Source organism: Cyprinodon tularosa, unplaced genomic scaffold, assembly GCF_016077235.1.
Source record: "Cyprinodon tularosa strain WSP-4 unplaced genomic scaffold, ASM1607723v1 ctg502, whole genome shotgun sequence".
Taxonomy (NCBI): domain Eukaryota; kingdom Metazoa; phylum Chordata; class Actinopteri; order Cyprinodontiformes; family Cyprinodontidae; genus Cyprinodon; species Cyprinodon tularosa.
The window spans coordinates 225,580-249,657 of record NW_024039233.1 but is presented as its reverse complement, the minus strand read 5'-3'; the positions used below and the strand labels follow the sequence as shown (position 1 = coordinate 249,657).

The 24,078-nt window shown below is 42.6% G+C and overlaps 1 protein-coding gene across 4 annotated transcripts in view; it reads right to left on the bottom strand.

Annotated features, from left to right (window-relative positions):
• Positions 1-625: 625 nt before the first annotated feature.
• The window catches only part of celf1 (cugbp, Elav-like family member 1), an 85,120-nt gene continuing 61,667 nt past the window's right edge, over positions 626-24,078 (bottom strand). For 2 of the 4 annotated variants that reach the window (XM_038303036.1, XM_038303038.1), the window contains exons 6-12: positions 20,510-20,589; positions 20,149-20,310; positions 19,971-20,040; positions 19,688-19,810; positions 14,395-14,583; positions 11,112-11,255; positions 626-1,275 (exon numbers count right to left, since the gene is read on the bottom strand). In XM_038303036.1, the coding sequence (XP_038158964.1) occupies positions 1,148-1,275; positions 11,112-11,255; positions 14,395-14,583; positions 19,688-19,810; positions 19,971-20,040; positions 20,149-20,310; positions 20,510-20,589 (896 nt within the window). In that variant the 3' untranslated portion in view covers positions 626-1,147. Of the gene's footprint in view, positions 1,276-11,111; positions 11,272-14,394; positions 14,584-19,687; positions 19,811-19,970; positions 20,041-20,148; positions 20,311-20,509; positions 20,590-24,078 lie in introns of all 4 variants that reach the window. The other 2 variants (XM_038303039.1, XM_038303040.1) reach the window with 2 other exon arrangements.

Sequence of the window (24,078 nt, the reverse complement as noted above, 5' to 3'; positions counted from 1 at the left end):
AAACCTGCAGATTTAGAGCGAAGTGCTCTGTTAGGAACATAAGGAACAATCAGATCTCTGATATCAGGTGGAGCTTGGCCATTTAAGGCTTTATATGTGAGAAGGAGGATTTTAAATTCTATTCTGGATTTAACAGGAAGCCAATGAAGAGAAGCCAAGATAGGAGAGATATGATCTCTCTTTTTCATTTTCATCAGAACTCTGGCTGCAGCATTTTGGATCAGCTGAAGGCTTTTAACTACAGTTTGTGGACTTCCTGATAGTAAAGAATTACAATAGTCCAGCCTTGAAGCAACAAATGCATGGACTAGTTTCTCAGCATCACCCCTGGACAGGAGATTTCTCATTTTTGCAATATTCTGCAGATGCATAGGGTTTAGAATATTCCCTTCTAAACCTCACACACAGTTAGCCTGAAACGCTTCACTATTAGCATATTTTGTTGGTGGATATTTTATTCTACATTTGAGATGAAAAACCATTTAGATACCTGCATTGTTAGTTTCTCTATTATTAACATGGTTTTAGATTTTCCAGGATATACCCTTCTATTTCAATGCTTAATTAGTAGAAATAAATATTACTTGCTTGATGTTTGGTAGATTTTAATTAAACGAGACACCAATCAGTGTAATCTTTTTAATATACAAACCATAAACACATTTTTAAAACTCTCACATAACAATACTTAATATGCCATTCAGCTGTTATTCAGAGACAACAACTAGATTATGATTATGCACTCAGAAAGACTGATGTCAGATCACTGATGACAACAGATTAGAAAAAAGAAAAAGAATCATTGTAAACCACAATCTGTACCTGACTTAAATCCAATTAAACAATCATCAAGCAGGATGATTTTACAAAATATAAGCATCAATTCAATGTAGAAAAACAGATCTTGTCTTACACAAGCATGGTTGGCTATGCAAACAGATTCTGTACCTTTTCTGTTATAAATTACATTCTATAATAAATAACTTACAAATATCAATAAAACAGGAGAAAAAAACTTCAACTATTTGACCCATTTCGCTGCTTATTTAAGATAAAATATCATAGAGCGTACCTTAACCATAAAACAAATAAATCTTGGCTGTTTGTTCATAATGTGCTTCCTTCATCTGCAGTCCTCGTCAATATATCAGTACGGCTTACTATCATTCTTTGAACGCTTCAGTTGGACCTTCAGCCTTTTCATCCCAATCTGGAAGCCGTTCATGGATTGGATGGCTGCCTGTGATGACACTGGATTATCGTAGCTCACAAAGCCTACAGAAGAAATATGAACACATCACTAGATACTATGTTAGTACATTTACAGTACTAAAGATAATAATAATATGCATTAATTCTTTCTAACAACCGTAAAGAACTTTCTCACTTTCATCATTCATTAATAAAGCAATACAAAGCTTAAGTAAGAATATAAAAGTTTAATTCATTGTTTTATTGTCAATTCTTCTCTAATTCAAAATAATAGCAATAATTTCCAATGGAGTCATGAAGGAATGTTAAAAACTTAAAAATGTACGGTTTTCAATCATTAATTCAGTAATTAGAACTATTTTCGGCAAGTTTTATAAAATTATTTCTTTAAAAATGATAAAAGATATACAAATACAAATTTGCTTTCATTGTGGTAAAGTTTTGAATTATGTGTTGGGATCTGGAGGTCTGTCCACTTTCTCCACCAGAGGGCGTACTAGATCTCCTGGAGCCGGAGCTGATCGCACCACCTGTCGCTCATCTGCTCATCAGGAGATCCATATTTAAGGAGGCAGAGGACTTCTCTCCAGTGCCAGAGTGTTTGCCAGTTACGGTTAGACAGCCTGAGCCAACCAGCCTTTCTGAACCTCTGACTCCCTGAAAACCTGAACCTGATCTGTTTTCTCCTCTCTGCTTCCTAGATTGAACCTGTCTAAAACCTGAAACCCAGAAGAGTATCTCTGCCGGTAATCTGCCTGTCTGTTCTCTGAAGAACCCTGGAAAACTATTCCTGTCAAAGACCTGCCTGCCCGCTCTCTGAAGAAACCGGAAGGGAAACTCTAATCGGTAATCTGCCAACACTCAAACCAAGCTCTGCCTCTGCCTAGCCCTCTGCCTGCTGACAGCCTCTGGACCCTCAAGGTTCCCCCCTCAGCCGCTCAGCTCAACTCCTGTACAGGTACAGCCCTGCACACTCTCTTCCTGCAAATTATCTGGACCTCCACTAACTCCTCTGTCCCCCTCTGCAGTGAACCCACTAGTGACCAGTCCTGGACCTGTTAACTTTGTGTGTATTTCAGAATCCACTCGTGACCAGACGAGTTCCCCTTGGGATCTGTTTATTTATTGTATTCCATCTTCTAAATAAACCTTTGAACTTTTATCCTGCCTCGGAGTGTTCTGCATGTGGGTTAGGCACCTGAAGCCAAACATGACTCCGGAGGATATTGGAACAACAACAAACTCTGTTTCAGAGCCACAACACCGCCCTCCGTGAGTTAAACACACGTCATGACCAAACAAACCGCTCTTTACAGGAGATAGCCGGCTATCTGCAAAATGCTACACCAAGAACGGAGCCCGCTCAACTTCCGGTTCAAGAGACTAATCCTCCACTCAGGTCAGAACCCGGTCCGTCGTTTCCTGAATTCCGCCCTTCACTTCCTGAAAAGTTTTTTGGCAATCCAAGTAAGTGCAAGGGATTTCTGTTCCAGTGTAAACTCATTTTTGAACATTTGCCGTCCAGTTTCCCTAATGACAAGAGGAAAATTGCATTTATTCTGTCTCAATTGTCCGGAAAAACCCTTGAATGGGCGGAAGCCAGATTTTCTTCAGAATTTAATGTTTTGATTGTACATTTGAACAATTTATCCAAGAGTTTTCACAAGTATTCAATCAAGACACAGACAAGTCCACAGAGTCTCGTGGACTTTTAGAATTTAAACAAGGAAATAGAACGGTTGCAGAATTTTCAATCGACTTCCGGGTCAAAGCGGCTGCTTCCGGATGGAATGAATCTGCGCTTATTTCCATGCACTAGATGAATCCATTAAGGACGAGCTGGCCACTATCGATGAACCAGCAACCTTGGAGGAGCTCATCAAGTTAACAATCTGTTTCGATAACAGACTACGAGCCAGATTCAAGTCTAGATTTAGAAGCCATGTTTCTTCTGTCTCTGCCCCAGCAGCTAAGAATAATGACACAATTTCTTCCTCAGTGTCCTCTGAAGCTGAGTCCAGATCAAAGAGCCAGAATCAACCTGTATCTGTCCCTGTATCTAAGACTCATTACGTCTCTATCCTCCACAGAATCCTCTGAAGTTGAGCCAATGCAGATCGGTCACACCAGGCTCACATCCGAGGAGAGGCTAATAAGGTTTAAGGGGAACCTTTGCATGTACTGTGGAGAACCTGGTCATTTTGTTTCAACCTGCCCAGCTAAGGTAAAAGCCGGGGTCCGCCAGAGGAAATGAGGAGTCTGGTGGACCATCTGTTTCTCACAGATCAATCCCTCACGCTTTCTGCATTAATAGACTCTGGTTGTGAGAAAAATCTAATTGACTCCAGTCTGGTTCAACAATTGAACATAGAAACCACTCCTTTGTATAAACCTCTGAGAGTTTCGGCCCTCGACGGTAAAAGATTACCTCAGGTCACACACCAAACTAAGCCGCTCGAACTGTTAATCTCCGGCATTCACAGAGAAAAAATATCCTTTTTCGTGTTTCCATCAGCCAGTTCATCCATAGTCCTTGGTTTTGAGTGGCTTAAACTTCATAATCCACACATCAATTGGTCCAAAAGACATGTTGAATCCTGGTCTGCATCCTGCCATGTTTCCTATCTCCGCTCCGCCGCACCTTCGACTCAGTCTCCGGCTAGCCGTCAGGAGGCTGACCCGCCTGATCTTTCCTCTGTACCTCATGACTACCATGACCTAGCACCTGTTTTCAGTAAGGTTAGTGCGCTTTCTCTTCCCCCGCATAGACCTTATGACTGTACAATAGATCTGTTACCTGGATTCCCCCTCCCAAATAGTCGACTCTATAACATTTCCAAGCCCGAGAGAGAGACCATGGAAAAGTACATTAATGAGTCCTTTGCTGCCGGTATAATTCGGCCTTCTTCTTCTCCTCTCGGGGCCGGCTTCTTCTTCGTAGGAAAGAAGGATGGATCCCTGCGACCTTGTATCGATTACAGAGGTCTAAATCAAATTACTGTTAAAAACAAATACCCTCTACCCCTGATAGCTTCTGCCTTTGAACCCGTCCAAGGAGCCACTGTTTTCACCAAGTTGGACTTAAGAAACGCCTATAATCTCCTCAGAATCAGAGAAGGAGATGAATGGAAGACTGCATTTAAAACTCCTCTAGGCCAATTCGAGTACTTAGTGATGCCTTTTGGTCTAACCAACGCCCCTGCCTGTTTCCAGGCCCTGGTTAATGATGTGTTGAGAGATTTTTTAAACATCTTCGTTTTTGTCTATATTGATGACATTCTGATCTACTCCAAAAACCTGTCTGAACACAAGAAACACGTCCGTTTGGTTCTTCAAAGACTCCTTGAAAACAAGCTGTTTGTCAAAGCTGAGAAGTGTGAGTTTCATCGTCCTTCTGTCACCTTTCTAGGTTTTGTGCTCGAGGGCGGGCAGGTGAAGCCGTCTGAGGACAAGATCAAGGCGGTTCTGGACTGGCCCACTCCCGAGAACCGTAAACAACTACAAAGGTTTCTAGGATTTGCAAACTTTTACAGAAGGTTCATCCGAAATTACAGCCAGACAGCTCAGCCTCTGACTGCCCTTACATCTGTTAAAAGGACTTTTCCCTGGTCTGCGGAGGCTGAGGCCTGTATTTAAGAAACTCAAGGCCCTGTTCTCTAGTGCACCCATCCTTGTCCAACCTGACCCCTCCAAGCAGTTCATATTGGAGGTGGATGCTTCTGATTCTGGGGTGGGGGCAGTCTTGTCCCAAGTATCTGATTCTGACCAAAAAACTCATCCATGCGCATTTTTCTCCTGCAGACTTTCGCCCGCAGAACAAAATTACGATGTCGGAGACAGAGAACTCTTAGCAATTAAACTGGCTCTGGAAGAATGGCGGCATTGGCTGGAGGGCGCAGAGCATCCCGTCCCGTATGGACAGATCACAAAAACCTATCATACATTCAATCTGCTAAGAGATCCAATCCCCGTCAGTCCCGTTGGTCACTATTCTTCTCAAGATTCAACCTGATTATCTCCTACCCGCCTGGCTCCAAGAACATCAGACCCGACTCTCTCTCACACCTGTACTCGCCCGACAAACCTGAAACTCCGGACTCCATTCTCCCTGCCAGCTGCACGGTGGCTACTGTCTCCTGGGAAATCTCTGATTTAATAAGACTGGCCCAAGCTTCTGAACCCGACCCAGGTAATGGTCCACCCAACAAAACCTACACTATATTGCCAAAAGTATTTGCTCACCCATCCAAATTATTGGAATCAGGTGTTCCAATCACTTCCATGGCCACAGGTGTATAAATTCAAGCACCTAGGCATGCAGACTGTTTTTACAAACATTTGTGAAAGAATGGGTCGCTCTCAGGAGCTCAGTGAATTCCAGCGTGGAACTGTGATAGGATGCCACCTGTGCAACAAATCCAGTCGTGAAATTTCCTCGCTCCTAAATATTCCACAGTCAACTGTCAGCTGTATTATAAGAAAATGGAAGTGTTTGGGAACGACAGCAACTCAGCCACGAAGTGGTAGGCCACGTAAACTGACGGAGCGGGGTCAGCGGATGCTGAAGCGCATAGTACGAAGAGGTCGCCAACTTTCTGCAGAGTCAATCACTACAGACCTCCAAACTTCATGTGGCCTTCAGATTAGCTCAAGAACAGTGCGCAGAGAGCTTCATGGAATGGGTTTCCATGGTCGAGCAGCTGCATCCAAGCCATACATCACCAAGTGCAATGCAAAGCGTCGGATGCGGTGGTGTAAAGCACGCCGCCACTGGACTCTAGAGCAGTGGAGACGCGTTCTCTGGAGTGACGAATCGCGCTTCTCCATCTGGCAATCTGATGGACGGGTCTGGGTTTGGCGGTTGCCAGGAGAACGGTACTTGTCTGACTGCATTGTGCCAAGTGTAAAGTTTGGTGGAGGGGGGATTATGGTGTGGGGTTGTTTTTCAGGAGCTGGGCTTGGCCCCTTAGTTCCAGTGAAAGGAACTCTGAATGCTTCAGCATACCAAGACATTTTGGACAATTCCATGCTCCCAACTTTGTGGGAACAGTTTGGAGCTGGCCCCTTCCTCTTCCAACATGACTGTGCACCAGTGCACAAAGCAAGGTCCATAAAGACATGGATGACAGAGTCTGGTGTGGATGAACTTGACTGGCCTGCACAGAGTCCTGACCTCAACCCGATAGAACACCTTTGGGATGAATTAGAGCGGAGACTGAGAGCCAGGCCTTCTCGTCCAACATCAGTGTGCGACCTCACAAATGCGCTTCTGGAAGAATGGTCAAAAATTCCCATAAACACACTCCTAAACCTTGTGGACAGCCTTCCCAGAAGAGTTGAAGCTGTTCTAGCTGCAAAGGGTGGACCGACGTCATATTGAACCCTATGGATTAGGAACGGGATGTCACTTAAGCTCATATGTGAGTCAAGGCAGGTGAGCAAATACTTTTGGCAATATAGTGTATGTTCCCTCTTCTGTCAGGTCCCGTCTCATACACTCGATGCATTCAGCCAAGTTTTCTGCTCACCCCGGTGTAAGCAGAACCATTGCCCTGATCTCTCGCTGTTTCTGGTGGCCATCCCTTCACAAGGATACGAAAGAGTATGTCCAAGCCTGTTCCATCTGCGCTCGAAATAAACCTTCACACCAACCTCCCTCTGGTCTTCTTCATCCGCTACCTGTTCCATCTCGCCCCTGGTCCCACATCGCCGTGGATTTTGTGACCGGTTTGCCCGCATCCAGAGGTATGACCACCATCCTCGCCATAATAGATTGATTCTCAAAAGCCTGTCATCTTGTTTCCCTCAGGAAACTTCCGACTGCCTTCCAAACAGCGCAGCTTCTGGTCAAACATGTTTTCAAGCTCCATGGAATTCCCCAGGAGATTTTGTCGGACAGAGGGCCTCAATTCACCGCACAGGTCTGGAAACACTTCTGTTCTGCTCTTGACACAAATATCTCTCTGACATCAGGTTATCATCCACAATCCAACGGTCAAACTGAACGTCTAAATCAGGAACTGGAATCAACCCTCCGATGCTTCACTTCAACCAACCCGATCTACTGGAGCCAATATCTACACTGGGTAGATACACTGGCGATTGGTTTGTCTCAAAGGTTACCTGTGGAGTACCACAGGGATCAGTGCTAGGACCAATTCTCTTTACTAGATATATGCTCCCAATCGGTAGAATTATTAGACAGTATGGGATTTCATCATTCTGCTTCATTCTGTCTCTATTCTCCTATTCTGCAGAATCTGTTAGTTCAATCTCTAACGCCCTGCTCTCTCTGCTTTTCCTCAGAGTAGCTTTGCCTCATCTGTTCCTGTTTGGCTGTGACGCCATCCTGGAAAGAAACATCAGCTGTGCTGCTGCCATCAACACATGACTGGCTGGATGTGCTCTCTTCGTCCTCTGGCATGGGAGCTGGATCGGAGCTCGTCTGCCTGGCTGTGTGTTTCCTGGACGGGGCCGCCTTTTACAGCTGCTTTTTGTGTCTCTGCTTCTGTCTCCTTGAACCCCAGTCGGCCTCGGCAGATGGACGCTCACACTGAGCCTGGTTCTGCTGGAGGTTTCTTCCTGTTAAAAGGGAGTTTTTCCTCTCCACTGTCGCTACAAGCATGCTTAATGTGAGGTATTGTATTTGAGTCAATGATTCAATGCAATCAACTGGTTTTCCTTAGATAGAAAACTTTGTATCAATTTGACTGTATGATCTGGTTGAACTGTAAAGTGCCTTGAGATGACGTGTGTTGTGAATTTGGCTCTATATAAATAAACTGAATTGAATTGAAATTGAATTAATTTTCACTGTTATGCTGATGATACCCAGCTATATCTGTCTATAATCCACATGAAGCTAACCCATTACAAAGATTACAGGCATGTCTGAAGACATCCAGGTCTTATAAAATCATAGATGTGTTAGGATTCCTGTCTGTGTGTTTGTGTTCCTGTGTTTGTCTCCCTTCCTCCACCAGAAGTCGCCTGGTCCTGGTCCACCTCCCCATACACCTGCAGAGGGTTACCTCGTTAACGGAGCGCTCTTAAGCTGCTGACTGCCACTACCTCGACGCCAGAGTGATTTCCAGTTTGGGGTACTCTAGCCATGCTTAGTTTAGCAGAGTCTAACCTGAGTTTTTGTTTTGCCAGTTTTGGGTACTCTAGCCAAGCTGAGTTTTGCTGAGTCAGAGCTGAGTTCTTGTTAACCTGAGTCTTAATCTTGTTTTTTGTCTTTGCCTCTCGGCAGGAGGTCAGCCTGCAAAATGGACGTTTCGGACCATCTCTCCCTGGAAGGATCATCTGAGCTTCAAACTGAGCTGAGGAATTAAACTGGAGGTTAGAATCCACTTCCCCTCGAGATAGTTTGAGCTTCACACTGAGCAAGGGATTCATCACCACTACGACCTGTTCAAGTACCGCAGGAAATCTGAGTGGCAGTCAGCTTCTCCGTTCACCTACAAACAACCACATTCTGGGTAAACCCTGTCCGCCCTCCACCGAATCAGGCAAACACTGGAACTACTGCACACAGAGTGGAATCAAAGAGTCAACAACTTCTCTGGAAACGTGAGTCAGCAACCAAATTCTCCTCTTCAAGTTGAAGAACCAAATTTCCTACTGAGCCTGAACTAACCCATGTATCTTCCCCTCAGTTCCGGTTGAGCAGAGTTCAGAGTAACACTTGATTCAGCATTATCTCTTCAATAAACCTGTTAAACCTTTCCCCTTGTCTCTCTGAATTGGTTTCTCGGCATGTGGGTCCGAGCTCTTGATAAAACCATGACAAGATGAATTAGAAATACCTGTTTTTCATTGACAAAACATTTAAGCCTTAAACTGAAAATGTTTCTTTATTTTAGGCAACACACTTGATTAGCATTAGGATTAGGTAAGTTCAATATTTAGGTTAGCACAATATCAGCCAGCTTCATTTTATAAAATAAACAGTTTCCTTTATTGTCACATTTAAATCTCACACAGGTAAATTAGTGTATTAAAATTGAAAATGACATGGTGTATAACCTTGGCAAGGCTTAGAGTAATTCAGAGAATATTTAGTTGTAAAGAAAGCATAAAAATTTGGGATATTGCATTTTTTTAAATTGATGTCCATTTATCTAGGCATATCAGCAGATCATTCACACTGAGCTTTTGTTTCTGTTAAGTTTTTATTTTTTTGAGTTCTCAAATATGCTTTATTTTGTTCTTATTTTTCTCTAGATGTAAATCATTTTTTGTTCCTCCTAATTCTTTGTTAGACCTACAGTATATTAATCTCACCACTAGTTGGACTGAAGAAGCCTTTTGGATGAGAGGAGAAACGTCTTCCAGAAATCTTCACTTCCAGTTGCCTAGACTTAACTCCTTCAAGCTTTTCCATGACCTGGATGACTGAGAAACTTCACAGATATAACTTTTTGTATTCTTAGTTTTGCTGCCCCTTAGTGTCCTTTCCTTTCCCCTTAGGTCCTTCTATTTACTCTATCCAAACCTGTTCCCCATTAGCTAATCAGTCCTCTAATTGCTTCTATCTACCATATATACACCTCCTGTTCAGTTCCTCATTCCTGGATTCTATAGGTTTATTCCTCCTCAGTGTCTTCTGGTTTTTTAGTTTTTGGATTTTCTTGTCGATTGGTTCTGGACTATAGATTTTGTATTTCTTCTTCTTCATTACATTTTTCAAGTAATGAGCTCTGAATCTCTTCTAGTGCATTTGGGCCAATACAACATCCACCAACCCTGACAGAGCTAGGTTCTATAAGTCCTTTACTTGATGCAGACTGATGGGTTATAAACTTTAGTAACCAATTACCAGGCGTACATTGCTAAATTTATACTAAATGACTCATTCAATTTCAGCTCTGAGGCAGACTAGAGCTTATCACAGTATTCAATGGACAAAACTCATAGCTTGAAATTTGTCTACATTATCAAAAGAAATTTATAAAAATTGTAAAACCAGCAGTGTACACACACACTTGCACACACTCAAAGGACTTTTTCAAAAATCAATGTTCTTTACTGTTATCATTTTCACTACCCGATCTGTACCGGTAGAACAATCCGTAGAATCAGCTGATTTGCGCAACCAGATGTAAATCCGGGTCACCCTTAATTTCTCTTTGTAAAACAGACCTAAATTAAGTGTTTTCATCCCTAAAAATAGTAAGAGTACTAACCTATAATGTGTTAAAGGTTAATAAAATATTTCCTGAGAAAGTGAATGCATTTAAAATCTTTCTGTTTTATCAATCGTCTGTTCCCGATCTGTACCAGAAATAGGACCATACACTACTTCCAGGAGCTAACTTTTTCAGCTTTGGCTTTAAACATAAATCTAGTCTTTTTTAATTTAGTTTTTTGCTTTCGTGTTAACATTATGGTATATAGTGCTAAACAAGACATGAAACACAACTGTAATGCTAATAAACATGGTTTTATCATATTTTGCCGGACTGCTCTGAGCATGTCCCATGATGACATCAGAGAAGCTGTTTAACGGAGAAAATGGAAAAATCATCAAATTGTCTCAGAAAGTAATTAAAACATGTTTAAAGATCTGTATTAGCATTCTTTAGTGAGTTAAGGATATAAATAAGAATTTTTTGTAGCATAATTATTTTATTTATGACGACCTGATGAATATCTGTTTTGCGGACGCGCAAATGAGCTGATGGTACGGATTGTCCTTCCGGTACGGATCGGGTAGTGACAATCGTGAAACCGTAAAGACATTTTGCAGAGCCTCAAACTGACCTGCCAAACAAATGTTTAGCCTTTGGGGGAAAGCCAGACTACATAGAGAACAAATGTGTAGCTACTGGAAAACATTTAAGTTCTATAATAATTAAGTTCAGCTACTCAAGTCATCAGTAGAATATGTAACTCACCAAAACACTTGCTAAGGTTGGTCTGTTTTTCAATGAAAACCTTCGCTGAGATCACATTTCCGAAGGGCAAAAACATCTGCAACAGATCCTGGTCTCCAAACTCCTGGGGTAAGTGGTAAATGAAAAGGTTTGCTCCTTCTGGACCTGCAAAAAAAGGCCTCTGTCAAAGTAAAAAAGAACTTAAGATCCAAGGGACCATGAAAAATGGCTTCCTTTAAACCTGCCTACCATTCTGAACTAAAAGCAAATGACCAAATATCAAAACCCCATTTGGCGGCTGTGCTCTCTGTCAAATCAGGCACAGAACTGATGAAGCATTTCACAAATAAGAAACAGGAAAATTAGTTACACTGTACAACTAATTTAAAAGGACTCTCCAAGTCCTTACTTATTCCCACATTTTGACTGAGTGCTACAGTATGGGTTTGGAAGTTTTTGAATGACACTGCCCATTAAAGCTAGTGTTTCAATTAGTGTTGCACCGATGCCATTTTTTGGCCCCGATACCCAATACCTGGCTGTGCAGTATCGGCCGATACCAATACCATAATAATGTAAAATAATTGCCATCATGGCTTTGTCAAGCTGCTGCCTACCTTTGGGAAGCAGGAAAAAATCTAATACAAAGTGAATCCAGTAGAACTTTGTATTGCCTACCAGGAGTGGGTGACAATAGTTGAATAAACTTTTAGCTCTCAAAATGGTATCGGTGCCCTATTTGTTGGTACTCGCCGATACCGATACCACCATTTTAGGGCAGTATTGGGGCCCCGTCCGATACTGGTATCAGTATCGGTGCAACACTAGTTTCAAGGTGAGCCTCTCTGCCACTGGACATGCAAGGGTTAAACTAAATCCTTAGCCTAGCTGCTGTAAGCCTAGCATCACAGCAGTGCAACAACAGCAATAAAGGTCAACAGTTGGACATCTGTTTGTTTCACATCTGCTGTTGTTGGTGGTGGTAAAGCAGCAAAACGCACCAAATTACAGCTTATAATGCTGCGTTTACACCAAAGACGTTCTGAGCATCAAAAATGCGTAAACCCCGAAATTCAGAAATTGGATCAAACTGTGGTCAAGTTACTTTGACGCTGTGGTTGTTTATCTGCTCTGTTCTGTAGCTTCAAGCTAGAGAGCAGCTTGGCTTTATTTACTTTGTGAGTTTGAACAGGTTTTTAAGTGAGAAGGTCGACCTCCAAACGTCCTCGTATCATCTGTTCATCACGATTATAATCCCATTAAAATCTGCTGTTCTTGTTCGGAGCGCCAGACCTCCAGCATACCGCCGGGAGGCAGCGCTGGAAATCCCGGCTGAAAACTCTCTGCTGCGGCCAGGCTGTGGGGGATTTCCCACACCCATTTCAATTCTATTCAGTTTATTTCTATAGCTCCAGTTCACATCATGTCATCTCAACAGTTCACCAGATCATCCAGTCAGATTGATTCAAAGTTTTCCATCCAAGGAAAACCAGCTGATTGTATCAACTCATTGACTCTTCAGCAATCCCTCACTCTAAGCATGCTTGTAGTGACAGTGGAGAGGAAAAACTCCCTTTGAACAGGAAGAAACCTCCAGCAGAACCAGGCTCAGTGTGAGCAGCCATCTGCTGAGGCCGACTGGATACATTTGTAGTAGAAAGACTTTTTAATGTTTGTAGTAAAAACTGCAAGTACCAGAATATACAATCTAAGATTATTCATCTGCAGGTTTTAACATTTCTAGTTAATTTGGGAACAGTGGAATCTGCTTATAATGGTCATGTTGGTCCAGAGCCAATTTGAACACTATAAGTGGTTGATTACTAAAACCAAATTTACTGTTATTTCACTTGTTTTTATGTATGTTTTCGAATGAGAAAAATGAAATGAAAGGGATAGCTTTCGCATTTACTGAATTGTATCACAGCTCCATGCAACTTTAATTACAGTATACTGCGCTGTGCGCAGACATAGCTCTGGTAGCCTACGTAACTAATGTGCTGTACGTCGGCTCTACTGTGCCACCAGTGCATTTCTTTTAACAAGTCTGAAAATAAAGTTTGAAACAAATGCTTAATCACAGCACAGTACCGCGCAGTGTGCAGACATAACTCTGACAGCCCACAGTAGGTTTATGTAACTTATTCTGTATGTAGGCTCTGCGGCGCCGCCGGTGCATTTTTTTTAACAGGTCTGAAGTTTGAAGCAAACGGTTTCATAGAACAACAACATAGAAGCTAACTCCATAGGCTACAGAAAATTAAAGCTAGCCTACGTCTGTTTTGTGTTGCGGCTCTGCTGCACCGCAGGTTCCCTGGATCAGAGTGTTCAACACCGAGTTCATTTCTTTTTCAAAATGATGTAAAAGGTCAAAGTTTTTGAAACCAACATGCATGAGACCAGTATTTAAAATGCAAAGTGCATTCATCATCTCAGCTCTGGAAGAGACAACAGTCTCCTCTTCTTCATCCTCCTCCTTTCTGAGCGCAGCACTGGTACCCGCACCAAAGCACTCTTGTACCTCCGAACTAGCTAAACAGAAGCAGACGCCCAGAAAGGAATCATGGGAGTAAAAAAATAAAATAACTAGGCTACACATAATTTTAAAATAATTTTTGCATGTTTCAATTCATAAAATGGGCAAAAATGAACACTATAAGCAGATTTCTTGATTACTATAAAATAATTATTAAAACAGCATTTGTATAAAAATAGTTTTGTCTCAAGCCTTTTGATCTATATAAACGGTTGATTACTATATCCATGACCACTATAAGCGGATTCCAGTGTATTTATAAATTGTTTCTCCATAGTTCATAGAAAATGTTTATGGTTAGGGTTAGTGTTAAGGATTAGTTACTCTGTGTTTCCCCGGTTACTAAGCATTAGTCCTGTAATCAGGCTGGGCTGGTAATGCCCCAGTATTGGTATTGGTAACTACCCATTAGTTCCAGATAAGTTGTCTAGATGCTCTTTAGTAGTTAATCCAATTTTGCGTAGCTTACAGTAAAGGGTTAAGTGTCACTTCTTCTTAAATAATGAATAAACCCAATAATTTCACACCTGTCCATTTAAAACCTATTTCCCCCCGTGAAACTCAAACCCTAGAACCCCTCCTATTTTATTGATCTATCAAAGTAGTTTTGTATGTTGGATCCAATCTAAACACATTTTTGTTTTTGCTATGAAGTACAATGATATTCTATTAAGCATTTTTAATAGGATGAGCTATAACAAAATAATGTCCTTTTAGGATATGTTACTATTCTGTCTCCCTTTTCTGCTGCCGGTGGACCAAACTCACCTTCCTTTTGGCTTCCTGCTGCTGCAGACAGATTTTGCTGGGATAGAAGGCTCTGGTTATACAGGTTGGGCAGTGCAGCAGTTGCATACTGTTGAATGCCAGAGTATGCTTGGCTCAGTGCTTCCATTGTAGTACCTGAGCCATGCAACAAACCACCAGAGGAAAGACCGCCATTTATTGTTGCCATGCCTGTATCAGTTCATAAAAACAAAGAGACGGTAACTCTTTTATCCTAAACTTGTGATTCTCATTAAATGTCATTTAATCATCAATCAGAGGGTAAAAGTATCATCAATGACAGTATTTTATTAATCAACAAGGTTTTTAATAAAACAGAATTCAAACTGAAACATGTAATAAGAATAAAGACTTAAATACACCTGTTATAAACATAACCTGCTCAAGATGTTAACTGCTACCTTAACAAAGCTCCTCAAAGGATAGCTGACTGTGCTCACAGGGTTAAATAAGAGCCGTTATGGATAAAAGAGCTGCCATTTAAGTTTTCCTTCATTTTAGTTTTTCTTTATTATGTTTTTAAGCAAATTCTCGAAGTGATTTACCATTTTATTTTGTCTGTGCTTGATGTGATTTTAAGTGTTTCCTAAAAGTGAAAATGGGTGTTGGTTGAGCATGGTCCATTCAGACAGACTGTAATTTTGGGGTCCTAGTTGGTGTGGGTAGTCAGGCCATGTTACTTCAATAGGTTTCACCAATGATTAATTCAATCAAATTCAGCTTATTAAGTGCAGGGAGGGAGGCAGAGGTGTCTTTAATGCAACGACTATACCCCCCCATCCCCACAGGATGCATGGATCATTACCTTGTCAACCCGCTCCCCAACTACATACCAGTGGTGAGAAGAACAATACTGCAGAAGACGTCCGTGAAAGTTTGGTCAGATGAGGATACTGAAAAACTGAGAGACTGTTTCAGAACCACAGACTGGAGCATATTTCAAGACCATCTCACCCCCTCTGTCATGCCTCTCTCCCCCCTCACAGTTACTTCGATGCAGGTGAGAGGCCAGCTGAAGAGACTGAAACAGAGGGAAGCCTCGGACCGGACGGGATTCCTTAAAGGCTGCTCAGGAACCGTGAACATCCAGGGACAGGACATATAAACTGTGGAGAGTTTCAAATCCCTGGGTGTTCATGTCAATAATAAACTGGACTGGACTCATTACAGCGACGCCCTGTAGAAGAAGGGCCAGAACCGCCTCCCTCCACCTCCTGAGGAGGCTGAGGTCCTTTGCAGTGAGCAGGCCCCTGCTTCAAACCTTCTCTGACTCCGTGGTGGTATCAGCCCTCCTGACAAAAGGCCATTTCTGTCCTAGGCTGCACTCTGAACTCAGTGGAATAAGTGGCTGAGAGGAGGGTTCTGTCCAAGCTTCCATCCATCATGGACACCACCTTCCACCCTCTGCAGCGACTGTAGAGGAGCTGAGCAGCTCCTTTAATGCAAAACCCCATTAAGTTCACCACCAATCACATGGTGAAGTTTGCAGACGACACCACGGTGGTGGGCCTCATCAGAGACGACAACAACCTGGACTACAGAGAGGAGGTGGAGCAGCTGGTGGTGTAGAGATAACAGCCTGATCCTGAATGTGGAGAAGACCAAGGAGATCATGGTGGACTTCAGGAAGAACCGGCCTAACCACGCTCCACTGCTCGTCAACAGCTCAGCTGGAGAGGTGGTCAGCAGCACCAAATTCATCACAGACACCCTCACCTGGACCGGAAACACCACCTCACTGGTCAGAAGGGCACAGAAGCTGCAGCAACATATAACAACAAGTTGTCATATGTTGCTGCAGCTTTGAAGATGTTCCAGTCAGAGCATTCAAAACAGTCTTGGAGTTTCTCCATGGCGCCCTCAGACCACACTCTGACCTATCTAACTGTTGGTTTAGCCCTGATCAGCTGGGGCTTATATGCAGGAATTAGCATGACAGACAGATGAGCTGATCACCAGATGTGGGGGCAGGGAGCTGCTCTGAATGCATCTTTAGTGTTGGATTAAACTATATCTAGAGTGTTTTGCCCCCAAGCTGCAAAGTCTACATTTAGGTAAAAATCAGGGAGAACAGTATTCAAGTTAGCCTGGTAACCTGTATTTTGTTTCCCTGGATTTAATTCAATTCAATTCAGTTTATTTATATAGCGCCAAATTCACAACACATGTCATCTCAAGGCACTTTACAGTTCAACCAGATCATACAGTCAAATTGATTCAAAGTTTTCTATCTAAGGAAAACCAGTTGATTGCATTGACTCATTGACTCAAATACAATCCCCCACACTAAGCATGCTTGTAGCGACAGTGGAGAGGAAAAACTCCCTTTTAACAGGAAGAAACCTCCAGCAGAACCAGGCTCAGTGTGAGCGGCCATCTGCCGAGGCCGACTGGGGTTCAAGGAGACAGAAGCAGAGATACAAAAAGCAGCTGTAAAAGTCGGCCCCGTCCAGGAAACACACAGCCAGGCAGACGAGCTCCAAGGCAGCTCCCATGCCAGAGGACGAAGAGAGCACATCCACCCAGCCACGGCCAGAGAAACAGGACCACACTGGAAAACAGGCCGATCTCCAACATCTATAAACAAGGGTGTTGATAGAAGCAGCACAGCTGATGTTTCTTTCCAGGATGACGTCACAGCCAAACAGGAACAGACGAGGCAAAGCTACTCTGAGGAAAAGCAGAGAGAGCAGAAGGTTAGAGATTGAACTAACAGATTCTGCAGAATAGGAGAACAGAGAAAGAATGAAGCAGAATGATGAAATGGGGGTCCCTATGTCCTCCAAAAGTCTAAGCCTATAGCAGCATCACTATAGAGATAGCTCAGGATAACCTGAGCCACCCTAACTATAAGCTTTATCAAAAAGGAAAGTTTTAAGCCTAGCCTTAAAAGTAGACAGGGTGTCTGCCTCATGGACTAAAACTGGTAGTTGGTTCCACAGGAGAGGAGCCTGATAACTAAAAGATCTGCCTCCCATTCTACTTTTAGAAATTCTAGGAACCACTAGTAAACTTGCAGATTGAGAGCGAAGTGCTCTGTTAGGAAAATAAGGAACAATCAGATCTCTGATATAAGATGGAGCTTGGCCATTTAAGGCTTTATATGTGAGAAGGAGGATTTTAAATTCTATTCTTGATTTAACAGGAAGCCAATGAAGAGAAGCCAGGATAGGCGAGATATGATCTCTCTTTTTAATTTTCATTAGAACTCTGGCTGCAGCATTTTGGATCAGCTGAAGGCTTTTAACTACAGTTTGTGGACTTCCTGATAGTAAAGAATTACAATAGTCCAGCCTTGAAGTAACAAATGCATGGACTAGTTTCTCAGCATCACCCCTGGACAGGATATTTCTAATTTTTGCAATGTTCCTCAGATGAAAGAAGGAAATTCTAGAAACCTCTTTGATATGGGATTTAAATGACAGGTCCTGATCAAAAATAACACCAAGATTTTTTACTTTATTATCTGAAATCAGTTTAATCCCATCCAAATGAAGTGACTGGCTAATCAGTTTCTTTTTTAGAGACTCTGGTCCAAAGACTATAACTTCTGTTTTGTCTGCATTCAGAACCAGAAAGTTAAGAGTCATCCAGGTTTTTATGTCTTCAAGACATGCCTGTAATCTATGTAATGGGTTAGCTTCATCTAGATTTATAGACAGATATAGCTGGGTATCATCAGCATAACAGTGGAAATTAATCCCATGCTGTCTAATAATTCTACCAATTGGGAGCATGTATAAAGTAAAGAGAATTGGTCCTAGCACTGATCCCTGTGGTACTCCACAGGTAACCTTTGAGCGTGTTGAAGATCTATCATTAACATGAACAAACTGAATTCGATCAGATAGATAAGATTTAAACCAGTCTAGTGCTGTTCCTTTAATTCCAACAAAATATTCAAGTCTTTCTAAAAGAATATTATGGTCAACTGTATCAAATGCAGCACTAAGATCCAACAGGACGAGCACAGATACAAGTCCATTATCTGAGGCCATGAGAATATCATTAGTGACTTTCACCAGAGCTGTTTCAGTGCTATGATGAGCTCTAAAGCCAGACTGAAACTCTTCAAAAAGTTCATTATGGTGGAAGTGATCGCAAACTTGTTTGGCAACTACTTTCTCAAGAATTTTGGATAAGAAAGGAAGATTGGATATAGGTCTATAATTGACCAAGTCATCTGGGTCAAGAGACGGTTTCTTAAGCAGAGGTTTAATTACAGCAACCTTAAAAGCTTTAGGTACATATCCCTGTAACAGAGATAGATTAATCACATCTAAAATGGAGGAGGAGATCAAAGGGAATACCTCCTTAAATAACCTGGTTGGAACTGGATCTAACGTACAAGTTGAAGGCTTAGATGAAGACAATAATTTTGCTAATTCAGAGAGTTCAACTGGATCAAAGCAGTCTAAACCCGGTTCAGATTCCATGACTACCTCAGGTACAATCGCGGATAGAGGAGTGCTTATGATCTTATTTTTAATAAGATCAATCTTATTTATAAAGAATCCCATAAAATCATTGCTGCTAAGAGCAGGTGGAATGGACGGTTCAACAGAGCTATGGCTCTGGGTGAGTTTGGCAACTGTATTAAAAATAAATCTAGGATTATTCTTATTCTCCTCTATTAATGAGGAGAAGTATGCTGCTCTTGCTTTACAAAGGGTCCTCTTATACAGCAGTAAACCATTTTTCCAGACTAGGAAGGACTCTCGCAGGCCTGTGGAGCGATATTTTCTCTCCAGTTTCCTAGCATTTTGCTTCAAAGTATGCAGCTCTGCATTAAACCAAGGAGCAAGCTTTCTATTTTTAATGGTTTTCATTTTCAAAGGAGCTGCGTTGTCTAAGGCAATACGCAGAGAACTAGCAACCCCATCAACAAAATCATCAACCTGTGAAGGGGAATAAGCTAAGCTTTTGCACTCTGCAGCACTGCTCAGTGACACAGAGGAGAGAGAAAGTGAAGCAGACTCTTTAAAATTTATAACTGCACTATCTGATAAAGATCTACTAAAATTTGTAATTTAGTGAATTAATTTCAAAAGTATGATCGTTACGTTCTTATATGTTTTATTTAAAAAGCAGAACAACACATATTCATTGTATTGGTGACTGTAGCAGGTTTTAAGATTAGTGAGCTAACTGTAGTTTTTGTTTGCATCTGTGTATTAAAAAATTAAGGCTGCTTAATACCCCCCTCAGTTCTATTAAGCTTAACCCCCCTTTATCACCTGTAGAGAAAAGTCTCTGAAGCCTCAAATTATGTTACCTGTGCTGGTTAGTGCACTTAATGGACTACCAGATGTTGCCATGGAGCTGGAAGAAGACGATGTACCCTGAGTGGCTGTTGCTGCAGCAGCTAAAGCTGCCAGATTCTGCATGGTATTCAGACCTGGCAAATATATGCACAGTCAAATTCAAGACCAAAACGTTAACGTGCTGCATTAACAGCAGACGCTTATGGGCAATAAACAAAGACATAAAGATATATTTATAGAGATGTATATAGATATGTACGTGTGTTGGGGTGTATGTATGTAGCTGAAACTTACCTGAAACTTGGTGTAGATTGCTGAGTGTAGCCCCTGTCAGGGTGGACTGCTGCAACATCTGCAAGTACAACTGAGACGACATCAAAATCAAAATTAATTTTCTGGTTTTCACCAAACTAATTTTGCTCCCTTTTGAACAATCACATAAAAAAAAAGGTCATAAAAGAGCGCCACTCACTGCAAGGAGCTGTGGCCCAAGATTGTGGAAACCAGATAGATTTCCCAACATGGAAGCAGCACTAAGTTGCTGCATCTGCTGCTGCAGCTGTTGAGCCAGGCGTTTCTGCTCCTTGTCTTTCTGAGTATCCGCAAATTTCACCACAATGGGTGATGAACAGCCCTTAATACAAAAAACAAAGACTGTTAAAGATATACTGAAATCCATCCAATTCTATTTTAAAATGGGAACTAACTGGAAATGCTTGTCTTTCTTTATCATGAATCAACTTTTTTTTAAAACAATCACAGTAGAAACATTTGAATTATGTAGTTAACTTTAAAATAATGGAAGACCAAAGTTTGTCCTAAGCTCACATCACCTCCAGTGTTTGTGACTGATGCATTGACTTGATAGCAGACTGTGCCATCTGTCGACTTGTAAATGTTACAAATGCACATCCTGAAAGACAGAATTGTAATGTGTCATAATGTTTTAGCATGCTTAATGTCTTTAATCATATTTTAAAATATAGAAATTCTAATAATTTATTATTTCAATATGAATATTCACTCAAAATTCAGATTTAAAAGAAATAAATGTGTAGCTCTATTGACATGTACAGTGAACTGATGGCAAACATATTCTCTCCCATGTATTCTCCTCCCTCTTTGTGTCAGAGCATCCATCCACCCAATCATCCTCTCCCGCTTAATCCGTCAGGGTCGGTGCCTACCTCCAGCAGTCTATGGGCGAGAGGGGGGGACAACCATGCATACGCGCACTCTGACCTAAGGACGACTTGGAGAAGCCGATTCACCTAACATTCATGTTTTTGACTGTGGGAAGCCAGAGTACCAGGAGAGAACCCACACATGCTAGTTGCTTTTTTTGTAAACTTGCTGATGGCGTTTTTTTCTGCCCATGCTGAGTTTAATTGACGTTCCCCTATTGGTTCTGCTTGGCCCCTCTGCAGCATGACCTGTGCCCCCTTTGCCTGCGTAGTTGCAGCGTTGTTCCTGGGCAGTGCAGCTGACCTGGCTGTTCTCAATGGAACAAGCTGATTAATGAACAGACTCTAATCAGCAGAATTACCTGCCCCCTGGCCGGGCAGTGGGCCATAATCGTTTTGCCAAAGACATGATGCTGGCAGTTGAGAAAACGTCCCGGCGTTCGTAGGAAGGACTGTCCACTTAGGGGGATGGATGGTTCTCAGATGTTCCATCCTTTGGAGGAGTATATTAGGAAACCCTGTGACGGCTGGTCAGATACTCTGGGTTGTTTTAGCCCAACGCCTGATGGCACAGCCCTCACTGCAATGCAGGAGGCCCCAAAGTTGGAGTTTGAGGGTTTGAATACCTACCTGAAGGATATACCCTGTTCAGAATCAGAATCACAATCAAACATACTTTAATAATCCCAGAGATAAATTACACTGTTGCATGCTGACAACCAAAGGGGTTACCTGCTTCTGACTATCATATTGTGTCAGTTCACTGGAGGTTTTTCCACTTTTTTTTCCAGGGACAAGCTTAGACTTTGACAACTTTTAATGTCATTTTTAACATGTACAGTTTATACAAAACCAAATGTTGTTTTGCACAGCTTTCAGAACATTTCCATTTCTTAAAGTGCAACAGTGATTAGATGTAAACAGTATAGGAGAAAAAATCATGGTGCAAAAGAATGCATTGATATGGAAGTTTAGAGCATTAAAATTTATGGTGCAAATATGCAGTATGTTGGTTTGGTGTTATCAGTGTGATGCAGAGTCTGTGACATAATTTAGAGTTTATCCAACAGTACATCAGTGTGATGGCGGTGGGGAAGAAGCTGCTGCAGAACCTGCTGGTCCTGCATTGAATGCTGTGAAGCCTCTTCCCAGAGGGCAGCAGGGAGAGCAGTCCATGGTGGGGGGGTGAGGGGTCATTGATGATGTCACGGGCTAAGGACACGCAGCGCTGGGATGAAATGTCTTTACTGGAGGGAAGAGGAGCCCCCAAGATCCTCTCTGCTGTTCTCACCTTCTTCCAGTCTGAGGTGCTGCAGCCTCCACACCACACAGTGAGACAGCTGGTCAGAACGCCCTCTATGGTGCTTCTGGAGAAGGTGGGGAGGATGGGTGGGGGGCAGGAAGTCCAAGCGCTTCTGGGCCCTTTGGACCAGTGAGGTGGTGTTTCTAGTCCAGGTGAGGGTGTCTGTGATGAATGTGGTGCTGCTGACCACCTCTACAGCTGAGCTGTTGATGAGCAGTGGAACGTGGTTAGGGCGGTTCTTCCTGAAGTCCACCATGATCTCCTTGGTCTTCTCCACCTTCAGGATCAGGCTGTTATCTCTGCTCCACCAGCTGCTCCACCTCCTCTCTGTAGTCCAGGTCGTTGTCGTCTCTGATGAGGCCCACCACTGTGGTGTCGTCTGCAAACTTCACCATGTGATTGGTGGTGAACCTGGGGACACAGTCGTGTGTCATCAGGGTGAACGGCAGGGGGCTCAGGACGCAGCCCTGAGGGGAGGGGCTTAGACAGATGACATCAGAGGCGTTCTGTCCGACCCGGACTGACTGAGGTCTGTTGGTGAGGAAGTCTAGCAGCCAATAGCAGAGGGGTGTATTGAAGCCCAGCTGTTCCAGTTTGCCCATCACATGCTGTGGGATGATGGTGCTGAAAGCTGAACTGAAGTCCAGGAACAGCATCCGCACGTGGGTGTTCTTCTCCTCCAGGTGTGCCAGGCTCAGGTGGAGAGCAGCAGAGATGGCGTCCTCAGTCGAGCGGTTCCGTCGGTAGGCGAACTGGAACGGGTGGAATGTTGGCGGCAGACTGGAGACGATGTGTTCTTTAACCAGCCTTTGGAAGCACTTCATCATGATGGGAGTCAGAGCGACAGGCCGCTAATCATTGAGTGAGGTGACCTGAGGCTTCTTTGGGACTGGAATAATGGAGGCAGACTGGAAGCATGCTGGCACTATGGATTGGTCCAGCCAGGTGTTAAAGATGTCTGTGAGGACACCAGCCAGCTGATCTGCACACTCCTTATACACCTGCCCAGGTATGTTATCAGGCCCTGGGGCCTTCCTTGGATTGACTCTCCTCAGAGTTTTCCTCACTTCAGCTTCGTCCAGGCAGAAAGAAAGAAAACTCTAAATCAAGTCACAATTTGAGACTCTGAATCACACTGATAACTCAACTCAAAAATGCGTTTTGCATCACGTTTTTCTCCCACACTGTTTACATGTAATCACTGCTACTATTTATGTAAAGGAAATGTTCATTTCTCTGCAAAGCCGCTGCTCATTTACTGTCTGAAAGCTGTACAAAATGAAAGTCATTGGCAAACCTCTGAATTTGATCTTCCCAGTCGCTACAGTCCAGTCCGCGCGATGTTGATGTCCAACTCAGGCTGTGTGAAGACCATCACACATCTGTCCAACTGCGATGAGGCGATCAACAGTTGAATGTTGTCTAGTTAGTTATCTAACTTTTGCCAGGAGAGTGGGGGGAGTTGTTGTCTACTGGCTAGCCTTCAACCTGGAGCTCCGCCCATCCTACTTACCCTGTTTCTGTTTCTGTTCTTTCTCCCTCTTATATGTCACAGAAAGTGGATATTCAGATTGCCGATAACCACTGCAGTTTGGGTGGAATAAAGTCCAATTTAGGGAGTCTGAAAGCTTTTCTGTTGTTCTCTTGTTCTAAAAGCTCTGGCCTTCAACATTAGCTCAAACCTCAAAGGATTGAAAACATGATCAAAATCAGAGATCCAAATACAGAGCCAAGAACCGCTGCAGACACCTGCACATCCATTTTTCTGGAATAAAGTTGTTCCATTAGATCCATTTCCACAGCACCTGTTTCCCTGTAATCTGTCATTAAAGTATTGAAACAATTAAATAATTGAGCTACAAAAATGCAAAGAGAATAAGAAGCTATGATAAGCAAAGAAATAATTTAGATCCAG